The sequence below is a fragment of the Salvia hispanica genome, chromosome 1 (assembly GCF_023119035.1).
Source record: "Salvia hispanica cultivar TCC Black 2014 chromosome 1, UniMelb_Shisp_WGS_1.0, whole genome shotgun sequence".
Classification (NCBI taxonomy): Eukaryota; Viridiplantae; Streptophyta; class Magnoliopsida; order Lamiales; family Lamiaceae; genus Salvia; species Salvia hispanica.
The window spans coordinates 50,393,968-50,408,968 of NC_062965.1; the positions used below are offsets into that span (position 1 = coordinate 50,393,968).

A 15,001-nucleotide genomic window follows, 5' to 3' on the forward strand; every position below is an offset into this window, starting at 1 on the left:
AGAAAGGCAGCATAGAAGTAATATATTATGAGAAATATGCAAAGGTGGAAATATTTGGTGAAAAGGAGGTTTTATTTATTGACATTGAAATTTGAATCCTACTTAATTAATGATTTGTTACAACACATATGCAACATTGAATAATTTATGTGTTAATTAGAACCGACTCCAAATTCTTGGCACAAACAAAGGATTTGTTGACTCAATTCTAGTGTGTGTGATGTGAGAGAGAGAGAGAGGGATGTGTTTGGAAGGTATTTTGAACGACGTGAGGAGACATGAAGTAAAACATATTGGGACAACGTGATCGAAGAGACCAATTAAAGGCATGAAACACAACACTTTTACTTGATTAAAGAGAGGGTGGATTTTGGTCGAGGACAGCTGAGATTTTGCATATCTTGTTTTTTGTATATCATCATTGCCAAAAAGAAGTCTCTATTCCTAGAATTGACTTTTTTTTTTGGATTGGTTAAGAATGTTTCGGTGTACTATATTTTTGTTTTATAAACAACTAGAAGTAATTTAATTTAGTACTTCGTTGTTTTATAGTAATTGATGTATTTCTTTTTAGCTCGTGATTTAAGAAAAAATTATGATAAATAAGTTAAGTAAATGAAGTGTTGGCAATTGAAACTAAAATATAACATATAATTATCTCACATTAGTGTCAAAAGAAAACTGAAACTAGTATATATAAATGTCACAAGCCACTCCTTCTATCACCAATTGGTTTTTGGATGAAACTCATTGATTTCTATCATGACATCAGAGCGGGTCACCGACTGTAGCCTAAAATTAACTGACTCAGCAATATATCTGGGCTGAAATCGAAAAAAATAACTGACTCATCAGTATATCTGGGTTTAAAATCTGAGCCAATGGCCCAACCGATCGAAAAAGAGAAATTGGGCCAGTCGTCCAAATGATCAGAAAAAGTCCAACCCCTATAATATTCACCTTAAAGGGTTTAAGTGAGGGTGTTAGCAATTGAAACTAAATGATACATATAACTATTTCACATAAGTGTCAAGAGAAAACTGATATTATAGGCCATTCTTTCTATCACCCATTGGTTTTTGTTTTAGGATGGAACCCATGAATTTCTATCACGAAAAATAAAATAAGAAATAAAAAAAAATAGGTAGATAAAGATAGAATAAAGTAAGAGAGAATAAAGTCAGTAAAAAAAAATGTATTAACTTTTATTAAAAAGAAAAATATCCACTATGAAATGTATAAAAACGGCAAAAGGATTCGACTACTTGAAACGGAGGTAATACGAAAGAAGATGACCAGTAAGAGTTGAGTTTGAATGTAATAACATTGTCGTCTTCTCTTTATGCAAAAAATAACAATCATTGCTCTAGAATTTGTTTAATTTAAAATAGATTGCTTATAGATAAAGTTTTTGATATGGAGTACTCTATAAAACAAAAATTTCTAAGTGGACTACTTTTATAAATACGAAATCAAGTCAGTTTAATTTATGAATATATGTAAACCTGGCTTTTAGTTATTCTAATCCTGTGGAGAGAAAATTTTTTTGATTAGAATGGAACTATGAAAGCAACATAGGAACGAAGACAAAATAAAAATATAGAACTGACATTTTATTGAGTAAAAAATAATCATAATACTAGTAGTATATAGTGGGAATATAGTGAGAATGGAATATATTTTGTGATTTGCAAATATGTACATGTACACTTGGCTGATGATAGCAGGATAACTTTGTTTAGTCCAATTTTTATATTTATTTTTGTGGATTGGATATTGATTTTTCCAGCCAAGTCCAATATATATAACCAAACAAATCCTTATTAATTAATTTATTACTAATACATATGCCGTTTCCTATGGAAAAAAATAAGAAAAGAAAAGTACTAAGTAGTATTTTTAATTTGTTTAGACTTCTGAAGTAGCGTTGCATTCAAGGTATCGGCTGACCTTTTCTAGATGACTCACAAGAAATAAAAGTCTAGTATTAGTATTAGCTAGCAAATGGTGCAAACATATCACAATATTTCGAACGTGTACATTGCACACCTACTTAGACCAAACCCCCCAAATTCATAGCAATGGCCGTGTAACAAGCGTTAAAGAACTGTGTCAGGGTCAACTGATCCCATTGTCGGCCCAGTCGATAAAAGAACTCAATTAAATTTGGTTTTTAGAATTTTCATCAATTCTCTTGTTGTGGCAAGTTTTGAGTAACAAACTCATCACACATTTAATGAGTGAGGAAAGTTGAAAGCTATATCCAATTGTTGTCCTAAGTCTTTGTAATAAGATTGAGAATGGGGTGATGACAACTCAACCTAAGAAGAAGATCATCAAGCTTTCAAGATATCAAGATTTCTTTTGACAAATAAAAGATCTTTCCAATATATTAGTATATCTTTTCATTAGGGAATATATAGTAAATTATCTCGAATTTTCTTTGTTAATTGTTTCTCGAGTCATATCAAGATAGTCGAATTGCCATGGGTTTTGAAATTCTTGTAGCCTTTTAAAGCCATAGAGAAATAATATAAGCAAGTTCTCATTCCATATCTTCAAAAATACTCTAAACCCTAGCACTTCCACTAGAGTTCGGCAACTCTTAATCGTACAAGTGGTCTCTCTCGACTATCTTCAAATTACTCTGTAAGTTTGTAACAACGTAACTGATGCTTTTGTCATTGCCACCTTCAGGTGTTGCATCGCCTCTGTCTTACGGCACTATCGATATATTATTGTTTTAGTATCTCTTTAATCCTCCATGATCTTTCACTATTTTGTATGATGAATAATGTTTTTCTACAAATCAAATTAATATTTTTATAGTGTGAGTTATATTTAACACTTTCTTCATTAAAATAATGTTCATATAATTGTAATTACATTTCAATCTTGTTATAAACAGTCAGTCAAAAGTATTGGGCCAAAACAGCTAGATAAGCCAAAATCCTACTGTGAAATATAGTTATAAATTACAATGGAAAGGGAAAGGAGAAGAATAAAAAGAGCATAAATCCAAGGGAATTGATGTAAGATGGTTTAACTAATATTTTATTTATCTTTTCTTTCAAACTATATAATATTTGCCCCTTTTCAGTTAACTAATCCTGGCAAAATAGTCGGCACGTTTATAAATTGTTTTCCTCGATATTGAAAGTTACATGTCAACATAGTCCAAAGTTTGTAATATTATTTTTCACTATTTAAATCGTAATATTTGGACATTCTTGTAAATAAGACTAGCTTTCAAAATATTCCTATCAGAATTTTATAACTAAAATAAATGTGTTCCTCTTAATTTGTGCACTAGTTCGTACTCCCTCCGTTCAATAGGACGATTCTTTTCGGCATGTAATTTAAGTAAAATTATGTTAAGTTAGTTAAGTAAAAGAACAATAAAGTAGAAATGAAAAAGGTAGTGAGATGAAGAGAGAATAAAGTAAGAGAGAGTAAAATAAGTAAGAAGAAATATTTTGAATTTTATTAAAAATGGAAATGACTCCACTACCATAAAACATATTAAAATAGCAAAATGATTCCATTACTATAGAACAGAGGGAGTAACTTATTTTATGCATTCATCGGATTTCAAAACTCAAAATCAATTGATTATCTCTGCAGCACTTTTCCATCTAAATTGTTTGTTTGAAACTTCTTATGTATCTTTGAATTATCGTAAGATCACTTTTAATTGATGGAAGAACATAATAGAATACATTATTTCTTGCAAAACATTTGCTTTTATCTATATATTGATTTCGTTATTCTATCAAATATTTATGTTGTACTAGTAAATTATTATGTATTGCTATTTTGCCACACGTTAACCTTTATAGCTTGAGCATTACGGGCTATTTGCATTTTTATACACATTGCAAAAGGTTGTGTTTGAACAAAAATAATCAACTTTTGAATTTTTAATCATGACTCCAACATTAGTCGCCACCGCAATTTATAAAATAACTTACGAAAATAATTTTTTTTATTTATGCAGCACATCTCAATTGATAAGTAGAATACTACTCTATATAGAAAATTGATCGGTTATTCAATTTAATCTTTAGCTGCTTAGCGTGATGCAATGTGATTCTGGTGTTTGTATTTCATGGGAATAGGTTCTCGATTAGATTTTGTGGTACCATCTTCTAACGAATTAGTTACTTGAAAATTTAAAAGACTCAGTGTATCTGAATTAGTTACTCCCTTCCCCAAGTTCCATTCCCCCAGTTCTACAGTAGATGTCACATTTAGAAATTGACATAAAATTTTAGAAGATGTTGTTTTGTGTTTTAAATAGAAAAAAAAATAATATATTTATATTAATGTGACAGAAAACTTTTTTCGAAAAAAAAGAAATTTAATATCTTTTAGAACAAACTAAAAAGGAAAGTGTGACATATATTATGGAACGTAGAGAGTAGAGATTTAGTTAATAAATACTCACTCCGTCCACTATTAGAAGTCTCATTTCTTGGCGGTATGAGTTTTAAAAAATGTTAAGAAAAGTGGATGAAAAAAAGTTAGTAGAATATAGGTCTCACTTGTGCATATTAGTTTTAAATGAAATGTGAGTGGAATGAGTTAGTGGAATGTGAGATCCTATTACCATTTATGGTAAAAGTGAACCGAGACTCCTATTCACGGACGGACTAAAATGGAAAAACGGGACTCCTATTTACGGATGGAGGGAGTAGTACTCCTATATTATACTCCCCTGCCCGCAAAATATTGTCCAAGTTTGACTCGGCACGAGTTTTAAGAAAGGTGTGCTCGCAAAATATTGTCCAAGTTTGACTGACTCAGCACGAGTTTTAAGAAAGGTGTAGAAAATTGAGTTGAAAAAGTTAGTGAAATTAAAGTCCCACATTTATATATTAGTTTTATAATAAAATATGAGTGTAAAGAGTTAGTGGAAAGTGAAGACCATTTACCAAAAGTAGAAAAAAGTTAAAGTTAACAACTTTTCACGGAAGGACCAAAATGGTAAAACTGGACAACATTTACGGACGAAGGGAGTAATACTTTTTCAATCCCACAAAATTATGCACTCTTTCTTTTTTATCCCGTCTCACAAAAATATGCACATTCTAATTTTTGAAGGGTTTTTTATCTTTAATAAGGTGAGACTCATTCTCTCATAATAATACTTTAATTATTTTTTCTTTCAACATCACTTTTATTTTACTAATTTTATGTTAAAACTTGTACTAACCCAAAGTTCATATTATTTGGGGTCATTAACGTCTCTTTTATTTTACTAATTTTATGTTAAAACTTGTACTAACCCAAAGTTCATATTATTTGGGGTCATTAACGTCTCTTTTATTTTACTAATTTTATGTTAAAACTTGTACTAACCCAAAGTTCATATTATTTGGGGATGGAAGAAGTATAAAAAAAAAAGTAACAAGTTGAATTGAAATTCAATGTTAAAAATCAAATTTCCCAAAAATATAGAATATCCTAAAGACAAAAAAGATGATCCAGAAATGAAAAATGGAGGATTTCTTCCCTATCTTCACTGCCAACAAACTCCCAAAATTGAGCTCCAAATCCTCCAAAAATGTCGATTCCGATCAATTCCCTTAAACCCCAATTGCAATCACTCGCCTTCCCCCCTCGCGCAATCACACACAAACCCATCACTCTAAAACCCCCAATTCCGCTCCGCACCAAACCCTACCAATGGCGCCCCGTGAAATCCTGCTTCTCGAGCCACGAAATCGACATGGTGAAGACCAAGGACGGATTCTACGCCGCCAAGGCGAAGAAAGTCGTCATCTTGTGGGACCTCGACAACAAGCCGCCGCGCGGCCCTCCGTTCGAGGCGGCGCAGGCCCTGAAATCCATGGCGAAGAAATTCGGCGACGTGATCGACATCGCCGCCTACGCCAACCGCCACGCCTTCATCCACCTCCCCCAGTGGGTCGTCGAGGGCCGCCGCGAGGAGCGCCGCCTCGACGCCTTAGAGCGGAAGGGGCTGTCGACGCCGGCGGAGCCCTACATTTGCTCCGTCTGCGGCAGGAAATGCAAGACCAACTTGGATTTGAAGAAGCATTTCCGGCAGCTCCACGAGAGGGAGAGGCAGAAGAAGATGAATCGGATGCGGAGCTTGAAGGGGAAGAAGCGGAGAAATTTCAAGGAGAGGTTTATCGACGGGAACGAGAAGTACAACGAGGCCGCGAGGCGTTTGGTGACTCCCAAAGTCGGGTATGGGCTGGCGCAGGAGCTGAGGCGGGCCGGGGTGTATGTGAAGACGGTGCAGGATAAGCCTCAGGCGGCCGATTGGGCGCTGAAGAGGCAGATGATGCATTCGATGAGTAGAGGGGTGGATTGGATTGTGCTGGTGTCGGATGATTCGGACTTCTCGGAGATGCTGAGGAAGGCGAGGGAGGCGAATTTGGGGACCGTGGTGGTGGGGGATCAGGATAGGGCGCTGGGGAGGCATGCTGATGTTTGGGTGCAGTGGAATAGGGTGGAGAATGGGGAGATTCAAGAGAGTGATTTGGAGCTGAGGAAGAGGGAGTGGAGGGAGTGTGATGATGATGGTGATGAGAGGGGTGAGAGGTTTTCGGTTAGTGAGTTTGGTGGGGATTTGGCTTCTGTGGAGCTCGGTTTGGATGAGATCATTGGAGCTATGGGTTTAAATGGTGTTAGAGTTTCATCGTTTTCGGAGGGGGAGGAGGAGGAGGAGGATGGTGATTATGATTTTGATGATGAGGGTGATTACCTATTGGATAGTGATGATGAGGGGTTTCAAGAAGAAAATGGTGTATATTTGTGATTAGCAAAACCAGAGAAAAAAGATTGTTTTTTTACACTATTAGGTTACTTGGTTGATTGTTGGGAGCACGATTAGGTATTGGGGTCTAATTGATCGTTCTTTGGGGTAGCTTGCTGGATTTTGAGTGAGTTATCTAAGAATGAGCATTGGCGGAGTATCTGATTATGCTTAGTTGGAATTGGATTCTATTGATTTTGTGACAGTTCAAAATCTTGGTTTTGAATGTCACTTTCCATATTGTTATGGCCTTTTGGATACGTTTACACAAATGCTATTGTGATGTTTTACGTTGCTGCTTATAATTTGTACTACATGGCAAACATGATTTGGTTAAATGAAATAATAAGGTATAGCATGTTCCACTGCAAAATATTGTTGCTATTGATACTCTACATGTAAGTCTTAGATGAATTTTTGCTTAGATTTTTAGCTTAAAATTGCATCAAGAATTAGTTTTACAGGCTCCTTTCGAAACTAACTCTATTAAGATCATATGATACAACTCTGCTATAAATTCTCTGTTTACCCTGTCTGTTTGCTGATGGTTGATAGAATGAATTTGATGTAGAATCTTGTTTCACTGCGAGTGTTTTTGGAAGAAGAATCAATGCAACTTGAAGAAAAAGTAGGGTGAATCAGGTATAATACAAGTTTGGACTAAAGAAAAAGGTAAAACAACAGATATTGGACATGAAATTATTGACTAAATCTGCTCATGTCTGTGAATTTCAGCATTTTCTCGTTCATATTAGTATGAATAGTTGGGATGGAGTCACACTATCTCATGTTATGCTTTTGTGGAGACATGCAAGCAATAGCAAAGGAATCTCGGGGAGGTACGTATTTCTGGCTTGTAAATGTCACTTAACCCCTATTTGATTGCCTGTTGTTTGAATTCCATCGTCTATGACATAAGATGTTTACGTTGAAATATTCAGTGACTTTGGTTTATTAACTTTGCTGCAACGCTTATCTAACTGCTTAGGACTGTAACTGATCCAGTTCAATTTCATTTCGAGTTTCCTCTACTGTAACATAGATTTCTGCTTTATGAAGAACATCCGATTTTCCAAAGCTTTATTCTTTATCGTATGCTAAGTTACTGTCTTTGAGGCTCGTGTAATACTTGCATAAACTGTTTAGAGCCTCGCGTTTCATACTTGCTAATTGCTATTTATCTTACTCTAGCCGTTTCGTGCTTCGACTGCAGTTTGGTTTGATAGCTGCAAGATCATATGCACCCTTTCTGTTTTCTGAGATCAATTGTACAAGTTGTGGCACCTCTGTTTTTAGTTTCAAGAACATATGGCTAAGGTTGAGTGTGGTTTTTTACAAGATTTATTACACTTACAGTTAATCAAAGGCGTTCGGTTTGATGGATTAAATAAGATTATGTCTTATGAATGTTCTTCGGCTGGGTAGATATGATGCGGTACTTAATCTCGGGACAATGCTACATAAGATTAATCTTGGCCCATGTGCTCGCTTGTTACCTTGTTACAAAAATAGTGTAACATGCACTCGGGGGTAATTCAATCTTGAGCAACATTTATATCTATCAAATGATGACAATAACACATACTTCTGTGATACATACTTGACTCCTTTTGTACAAATGGTTTTGATACTTGAAGGAAACAAAATATTTGTTCTACAATTTTCCAACTATTGGACATTGCATATACTAGTATGAAAGAACAAAACATTATATTTGATCAATAAAAGATTTATAAGAAACAAAATAAAACAAAACAAAATAAGAAAGTAACTGTGATTTAGGTCGTGGCTGTTTTAAAATGACAAAATGAGAGTAATACTTCTTTTGTCCCACAAAATATGGACATTTTGGATGACATATAAGAATTAATGCATAATTTGCAAAGTAAGAGAGATAGAAAGGAAAAGTAATTATAGAGAGAATGTGGTATATCTTATTAGAGAGAAAGATATTACTAAAAATAAAAAGAGATATTTTTGTGGGACATTTGAAATGAAAAATGATCTTATTTTATAGGACTGAGAGATTATTTTATTATAGATGAACGACGCATTATACCCTTATCATCTCATAAAAATATATATTTTTGAAACGACACCTAACATGGATATGAGCTATAGAGTTCCCCTGACATGGATATGATATGAGCTAGTTCCCCTCTCATTGCCTTCTTTATACTTCATCTATTCTATAGTAGAGATAATTTTTTTGTTGTGAAGATTAAGAAAAATATGTTAATGTATTAAATAAAAAAGATAATAAAGCATGGTTGAGGAAAAAATAAAGAGAATAACATAAGAAAGTGGGAAAGTCGGAGTTAGTGTTACATACAACTTTTTATAATTTGTTATTAAGTATTTTAAATATATGTTATATTTTAGTTGTATAATTCATAATTATTTTGTTTACCATCTAAAATCAATGTTTTTAAATATCTTAATCTGTGCTTCGCACCGGTACGATATTAGTTACTCCCTCCGTCCCATTCAAGATGACCACCTTTCCTTTTTTGTTTGTCTCAATCAAGATGACCACTTTCCAATTTTGGATATAACCTCCTCTCCCCTCTCTCCTCATTAAAATATTCAACTACCTTTTTCCTTTCTACTTTATTCCACCTAATAACACTTCCTAAAATCTCGTGCCACTCAAGAATGTGGCCATCTTGAGTGGGACGGAGGGAGTATTAAATACCCATTTCGTCCCCAATTAAGAGTCACACTTTTCCATTTCGGTCCGTCCCCAATTAAGAGTCACACTTCATTTTTACCATAAATAGTAAGTAGATCTCACATTCCACTAACTCAATTCACTCACATTTTATTATAAAACCAATATAAAAAAATAGGTCTCACATTCCACTAACTTTTCTTTACATATCTTAAAATTTGTGTCCGGTGAAAATGTGATTCTTAATCGAGACGGAGTGAGTAGTTAGAGCATCCGCAACGCGGGCTCGATTTTGGCTCGGTCTCGTCTCGACGAGACGAGCCAGCGTTGCGAGGACATCTCGTCGCGCGACGCGACCCGGCGAGGCTAGAGCGTTGCGTGACGCCCACTCGCCGGCCCGCGAGTGGGCGTCGTAATTATGACGTAATAATTTTTTTTTTATAAATTCGAAAAATTCAAATTTAATAAAAAAAAAAAATCAAACGACCAAATGACCGTTGGGACCAAACGGTCGAATTTTCAATTTTTTTTTAATTCTTCTATAAATATACTCCATACTCCATTCACCATTTTACACACAAACACAACTCTCATTCCTCATTCCTCTTCCATTTTACACACAAACACTACTCTCAAATTGTTGAAAAAATGTCCGGCGATGGAAACTCCAGCGGCGGCGGCTCCGGCAGGCGGCGCTCCGTCGGGTTCAACTTGAACTCGTTCGACGATTGGGTACAACTGTTTGGGTACTCCCGGTTCGTCGCCGGGCACCCAAGGCTCGACCACCCCGCCGGCGTACCAAACACCACATTTTGATGTGGATGCATACTATCGTCCCTCCCCCCCCCGAGGTACGGGCAATCGCCGGGATTATCCCAAATTACGGAGAATTTTTTGGCGCTGATCGCAGTTGCCCGACCGGCCAATTGGTGGAGGCTCCGGCTCCGGCTCCGGCAGATCAACCTCAATCTCGGCGTCAATGCCGAGGAGGAAGAGGAGGCAGCGGCTGCAGAGGCCGGTGGAGACGGCAGCCGGCCATGCATACAGCCAAGCCGAGACGTTGGCTCGTATGACGCTTGGATCGGCGTCTCGTACGATCCTGTCGTCGGGAATCAACAAACCCACAAGTGTTTTTGGCTAAAAGTCACCGAAGTTTACAACGCACGAAGGCCGACGAATACCGTTCCCCGCAACGTGAAGATGCTCCGCAGTCATTGGGAGCGAAGCGACAAAGATGTCAAACAATTTTGCGCGATATACAGGGGAGAAGAGGCGAATTATTAGAGCGGAGCCAGTGGAGCCGACATTCTGAGAGCGGCGTTGCGGGTCTTCAAAGACGACGTCGGCAAAGATTTCAAGCTTGTCGATGTTTGGTCGCAAGTCCACCACCTTGACAGGTGGGCTGGCGGTGTCGAGTCGGGCTCGAAACGCACGAAGCGCACGGCGCGTGGCCACTACTCGTCTAGTGATGGCGGCGAAGACAACACCTCACGTGAGGGCACGCCAACCGATGATGTAGGGGGTCTTCTTCCGGTGCACGACGTCGCCGCAAGGGACCAAGGCGGCGAAGGCGGCTAGAGCCGGGGGAGAGCGAGAGCGAGAGGGATGGGCCGCGGCGGACTAAGCCAGGCGGGCGAGGGCTCGGGCACGGGCACGGGCTCGTACACCCTAATGTCCATGTACCTAGTCGCCACGATGACGGACCTCTCAAAAATGAATCCTGGCCAAGTTGCAGCCCATATGGCCGGAATTGAGTATATGAGAGCTCAACTTGGTATAGTTGTACCGCCGACTTCGGGGGATGATGATTCGCCGGCGGAGTAGTTTTTTTATTTTTTAGGATTTTAAATTATGTATTTTTTTTTTATTTTTTAGGATTTTAAATTATGTATTTTTTTCTATTTTTTAGGCTTTTAAGTTGTAATATTTATTTTATTTTAATGAAGTGTGTTTTTATTAATTGAATTTGTTGGAATTAAAAATAAAAAATGAAATTGAATGAATAGGTAAGAGATGGTTAAGATGGAGGGTTGCCGGTGCTGTCTCTTAGTTAAGAGATGAGCTGAAAAGTACAGTGGGGCCCATAAATAGTGAAGAAATGAGACGGTTAAGAGACGGATAAGAGATAGCGTTGCGGAGGAACTTATTTTCTTTTTCAGTTCTTATCACGTAAAAACAGAGGGAATAATCATATTGTGTTTCTAATCTTAAAAGGAACAGTCTTTTTTGAATTGACTATCCGCCATATCACGTAAAAACAGAGGGAATAATCATGTTGTTTTTCTAATCTTAGTACTATTACTTAAGGAACAGTCTTTTTTGAATTGACTATCCGCCATCCATTTCGATACTGGTCATTTCAATTCACACCTTTCCGCCATCCATTATTTTATTCAAGGAAAACAATTTTATAATCCAGTTGGAGTAAGCATCTGTGACTGTGTTTCATACACATGTCCTCAAATGTAGTAGTACTATCAAATCGTGGGATATTATTTACAAACAATATGATTGTTTGCTAATACGATCTCGTTTGATGTATTGAAGGTGTGAGAAGTTGCATAGTACTCGCGCATTAAATCATAGGTTCTAGTAAAATTGGGAGACAAAAAAGAAGAGACTTACTTATTTTGTATCTTAGGTCGCGGATTAAAATCTAGTGTCCACATTTCTCCTCATAATGAAATTTTCGATTGATCATTCGAGTGATATCAATTAATATTAGGTTTGTTGTGATAGATGATGGGACGATTAAATAATGAGTCGAGGTGGAACTTGATGGTTGATAGTTTGCTGCTAAAGTTTCTATTCTTTAAAGTCCTTGAATCCTAACGTAATTTTGGGCATCCTCATTTTAAATTTTGTATTTTTTTTTCCATTTTGAATAAAGTTTAGTTTCTTAACTAGGCAGTAAACATAGCATTACAAAGAATAAGTGAATGTTAAACGAACTAGTGCAAGCTTTACTTAGCATTTTATCAAACAGGTGAGTTGCAAGAATTTTCAATGTAATTTCTCACAAGCTCAGATCACACCATTCTGAATTTTAAAAGGATGAATGAATATACAATTGATTCCATTGTTCAACAATAAATGTTCAAACTCATTATCAATATTCAACAATTGTTTGTCTATCATTTTTACATACGAAATGACTCAACAATTCAATTCATCACCCTCCATTACATCTCCATATCCCAACCCAACTACATCACACAGTACATTTTATTCAACAAATTCTTAAAGCTAATATATGAGTTTTGTGTGAGATTACAATTAGACGTACGGAGAATTTGTGCCTCCCAATTTCAGTAGTAGCAAAATCGAATTCAAACTATTTTTCTTCTTCTTCTTTGCAATCATAGTCTTCGTCTTCGTCTGTGATAAAAATTGAGAATTAATATGAATCGAAACACGGAGATTAGAGAGAATTTTTTATTTTTCCTAAGAGAGACGAGAGAGCAAGGGAATTTTGATCAATATCAAAAGGAAGTCAAAAAAAATAAAAGAAAATATGTTGACTTAGAGACGTGTTCATTGTCTGTTTTCGTAGTATCAATTATATTCACTTTTTTGGGGGACAAACTTTTCAAAAAAGACTAATTCGACACAATAATTTTTTTCTAGACGAGGGAGAAAAAGAGTTATCTATTGAAACAGGTGGAGTATTTTTTTTTTTTTTTTGAGAAATAAGGTAAATTTATAATGATAAAAAAGAACCATGTATTTTAAAATTATTTCAACTAACCTTTGCCTCTAAAAAGTGATGTATTTTTGCTAAATATGAAAACCAAAAAAAGGAAAAAAATTACATTTATAACAAAACATTGTTTTGAAGATTCCCAATATCTTCTTAACAATGAGAGAAAAACTGTTTTTTTCATCTTCAAACTTAATGTAACCACTATTTTTTTTTAGTTTCTCTTTATCATTTTCAAAGGCATGCATCATATTGTTGTGAAAAAACAAAATTCATCTAGAGAAAGAGATTTAATTACCATCTAGAAAGAGAGCGCTGGTGGAATTGAAGCCGATCATCCCCCTCCGATCTCGCTCTCCTCTCCCTCCTCCCCTCACTCCCCCCGCCGCCGCACGCCACCACCGTCACCTCGAAATACGCCTCCTGCGGGAACGACGAATTCCCCAAATTCGGCCTCGGCAGCGGCAGCGGCAGCCCCGCCCTAATCATCTCCACCGCCGACAGATTCAATCGGATTTCCTCACACGAGGCGAGCAGCGATTTCACCGACGGCGACGACTGCACCGCCGCCGCGAACGCGATCCGCGGCGACCCTCTCTCCGCCCAGCTGAACGGCGCCGCGCCGCGCCGGAACAGATAGTAATTCGGATTCCGCAACGCCTCGGCCACATGGTGGCGCCTTGCGATGCCGTCTTGACGTAACTCCCGCCCTCGTTCGACTTCGTCGTCGTCGTTGCTCGTTGAGCAAAAACGACGACGACGCCAAACGCACACTCGTACTATTTGGAATAGTACGAGCGATGCAAGTAGTACGAGCGCCAGGAATGCGGAGAAGACTGCTACAACGGATACGAGCATCTTGGATCACGGGCCTTTTTCGATTTGATTTTGGTTTTGAAGAATGTTTTGATAAGTGTTCGAAAAAAGTACGGTATTTATAGAGACTAGTGAGAGAAGAAAATTGGAAACACGTGTTGACACAGATGTGAAGTCACTGATGTGAGGGGGTGATCATCACTGAAAATGAAGTGCTTCGAAATGCATTATTTTATTGACTAGGGGGGCTGAATTCTCATTTTAACCTCCGAAATTAGTTTTTATTTTTGCTATCGAAACTAGTTTAGCTGGATATTAAAAGGGCAAATTGCCTAAAAAGTCATAAATTTTCGGGAAAGTTTAGTTTTTCCCGCAAACTATAAAAGTTGCGCTTAAAGACACGAACTTTATCTAATCGTGCAAATTTTCCAAACTACTCGACCTGACGACATATTTCCGTTAAAAACTTATCCCACGTGGCATGCCGGAGGCGTGACTTGGCAAAATTTCTGACTGGGCACAAAACGACGCCATTTTATGCTTTTTTTTATTGAATCTTATTTACACATTGTCAATTTCATCCCTAAATCATTTGTCGACGATTTCACTCTTGTCAATTACGTTTTCCGTCGATTGAATTGAGATTGCGCTTTCAAAATCAGCCAAAAAGAGGTTATATTAGTTCAGAAATTTTGTCTAAGTCACGCCTCCGGCATGCCGCGTAGGGATAAGTTTTTAACGGAAATATGTTGTCAGGTCGGGTAGTTTGAGAAATTTGCACGATCCGATAAAGTTCGTGACTTTAAGCACAACTTTTATAGTTTGTGGGAAAAACCAAACTTTCCCTAAATTTTGTGACTTTTTAGGCAATTTACCCGATATTAAAATCTTTAATGTTTTCAAAATCTCAATTTTTAATAGATGAAAAAAAGTATAAATCATACAAACAAATTAAAAACGTTGTAGTCAAAAACTAGTTCAATACTCATAAAATTATTAAAATTAAATGTAAATGATAATTTTTGCTGTG

General features: G+C 36.8%; 2 protein-coding genes across 3 annotated transcripts; one reads left to right on the forward strand and one right to left on the reverse strand.

The window, feature by feature from the left end:
• The first annotated feature begins 5,451 nt into the window (after positions 1-5,451).
• Positions 5,452-8,167, forward strand: LOC125201300. 2 transcript variants are annotated; one of them, XM_048099358.1, is made up of 4 exons: positions 5,452-6,911; positions 7,356-7,426; positions 7,520-7,623; positions 7,998-8,167. In XM_048099358.1, exon 1 carries the CDS (start codon positions 5,567-5,569, stop codon positions 6,785-6,787), a length of 1,221 nt encoding a protein of 406 aa, XP_047955315.1. In that variant the 5' UTR covers positions 5,452-5,566; the 3' UTR covers positions 6,788-6,911; positions 7,356-7,426; positions 7,520-7,623; positions 7,998-8,167. The 2 variants fall into 2 exon arrangements, with proteins under 2 accessions (XP_047955315.1, XP_047955316.1); XM_048099359.1 differs by having other exon boundaries at positions 5,452-6,862.
• Positions 8,168-12,549: 4,382 nt separating this feature from the next.
• Positions 12,550-14,041, reverse strand: LOC125202659. Its single transcript, XM_048101104.1, has 2 exons — positions 13,454-14,041; positions 12,550-12,833 (listed from the first exon to the last, which is right to left on the reverse strand). Coding segments are annotated over exons 1-2 (561 nt in total). The 5' UTR covers positions 14,014-14,041; the 3' UTR covers positions 12,550-12,832.
• Positions 14,042-15,001: the final 960 nt, after the last annotated feature.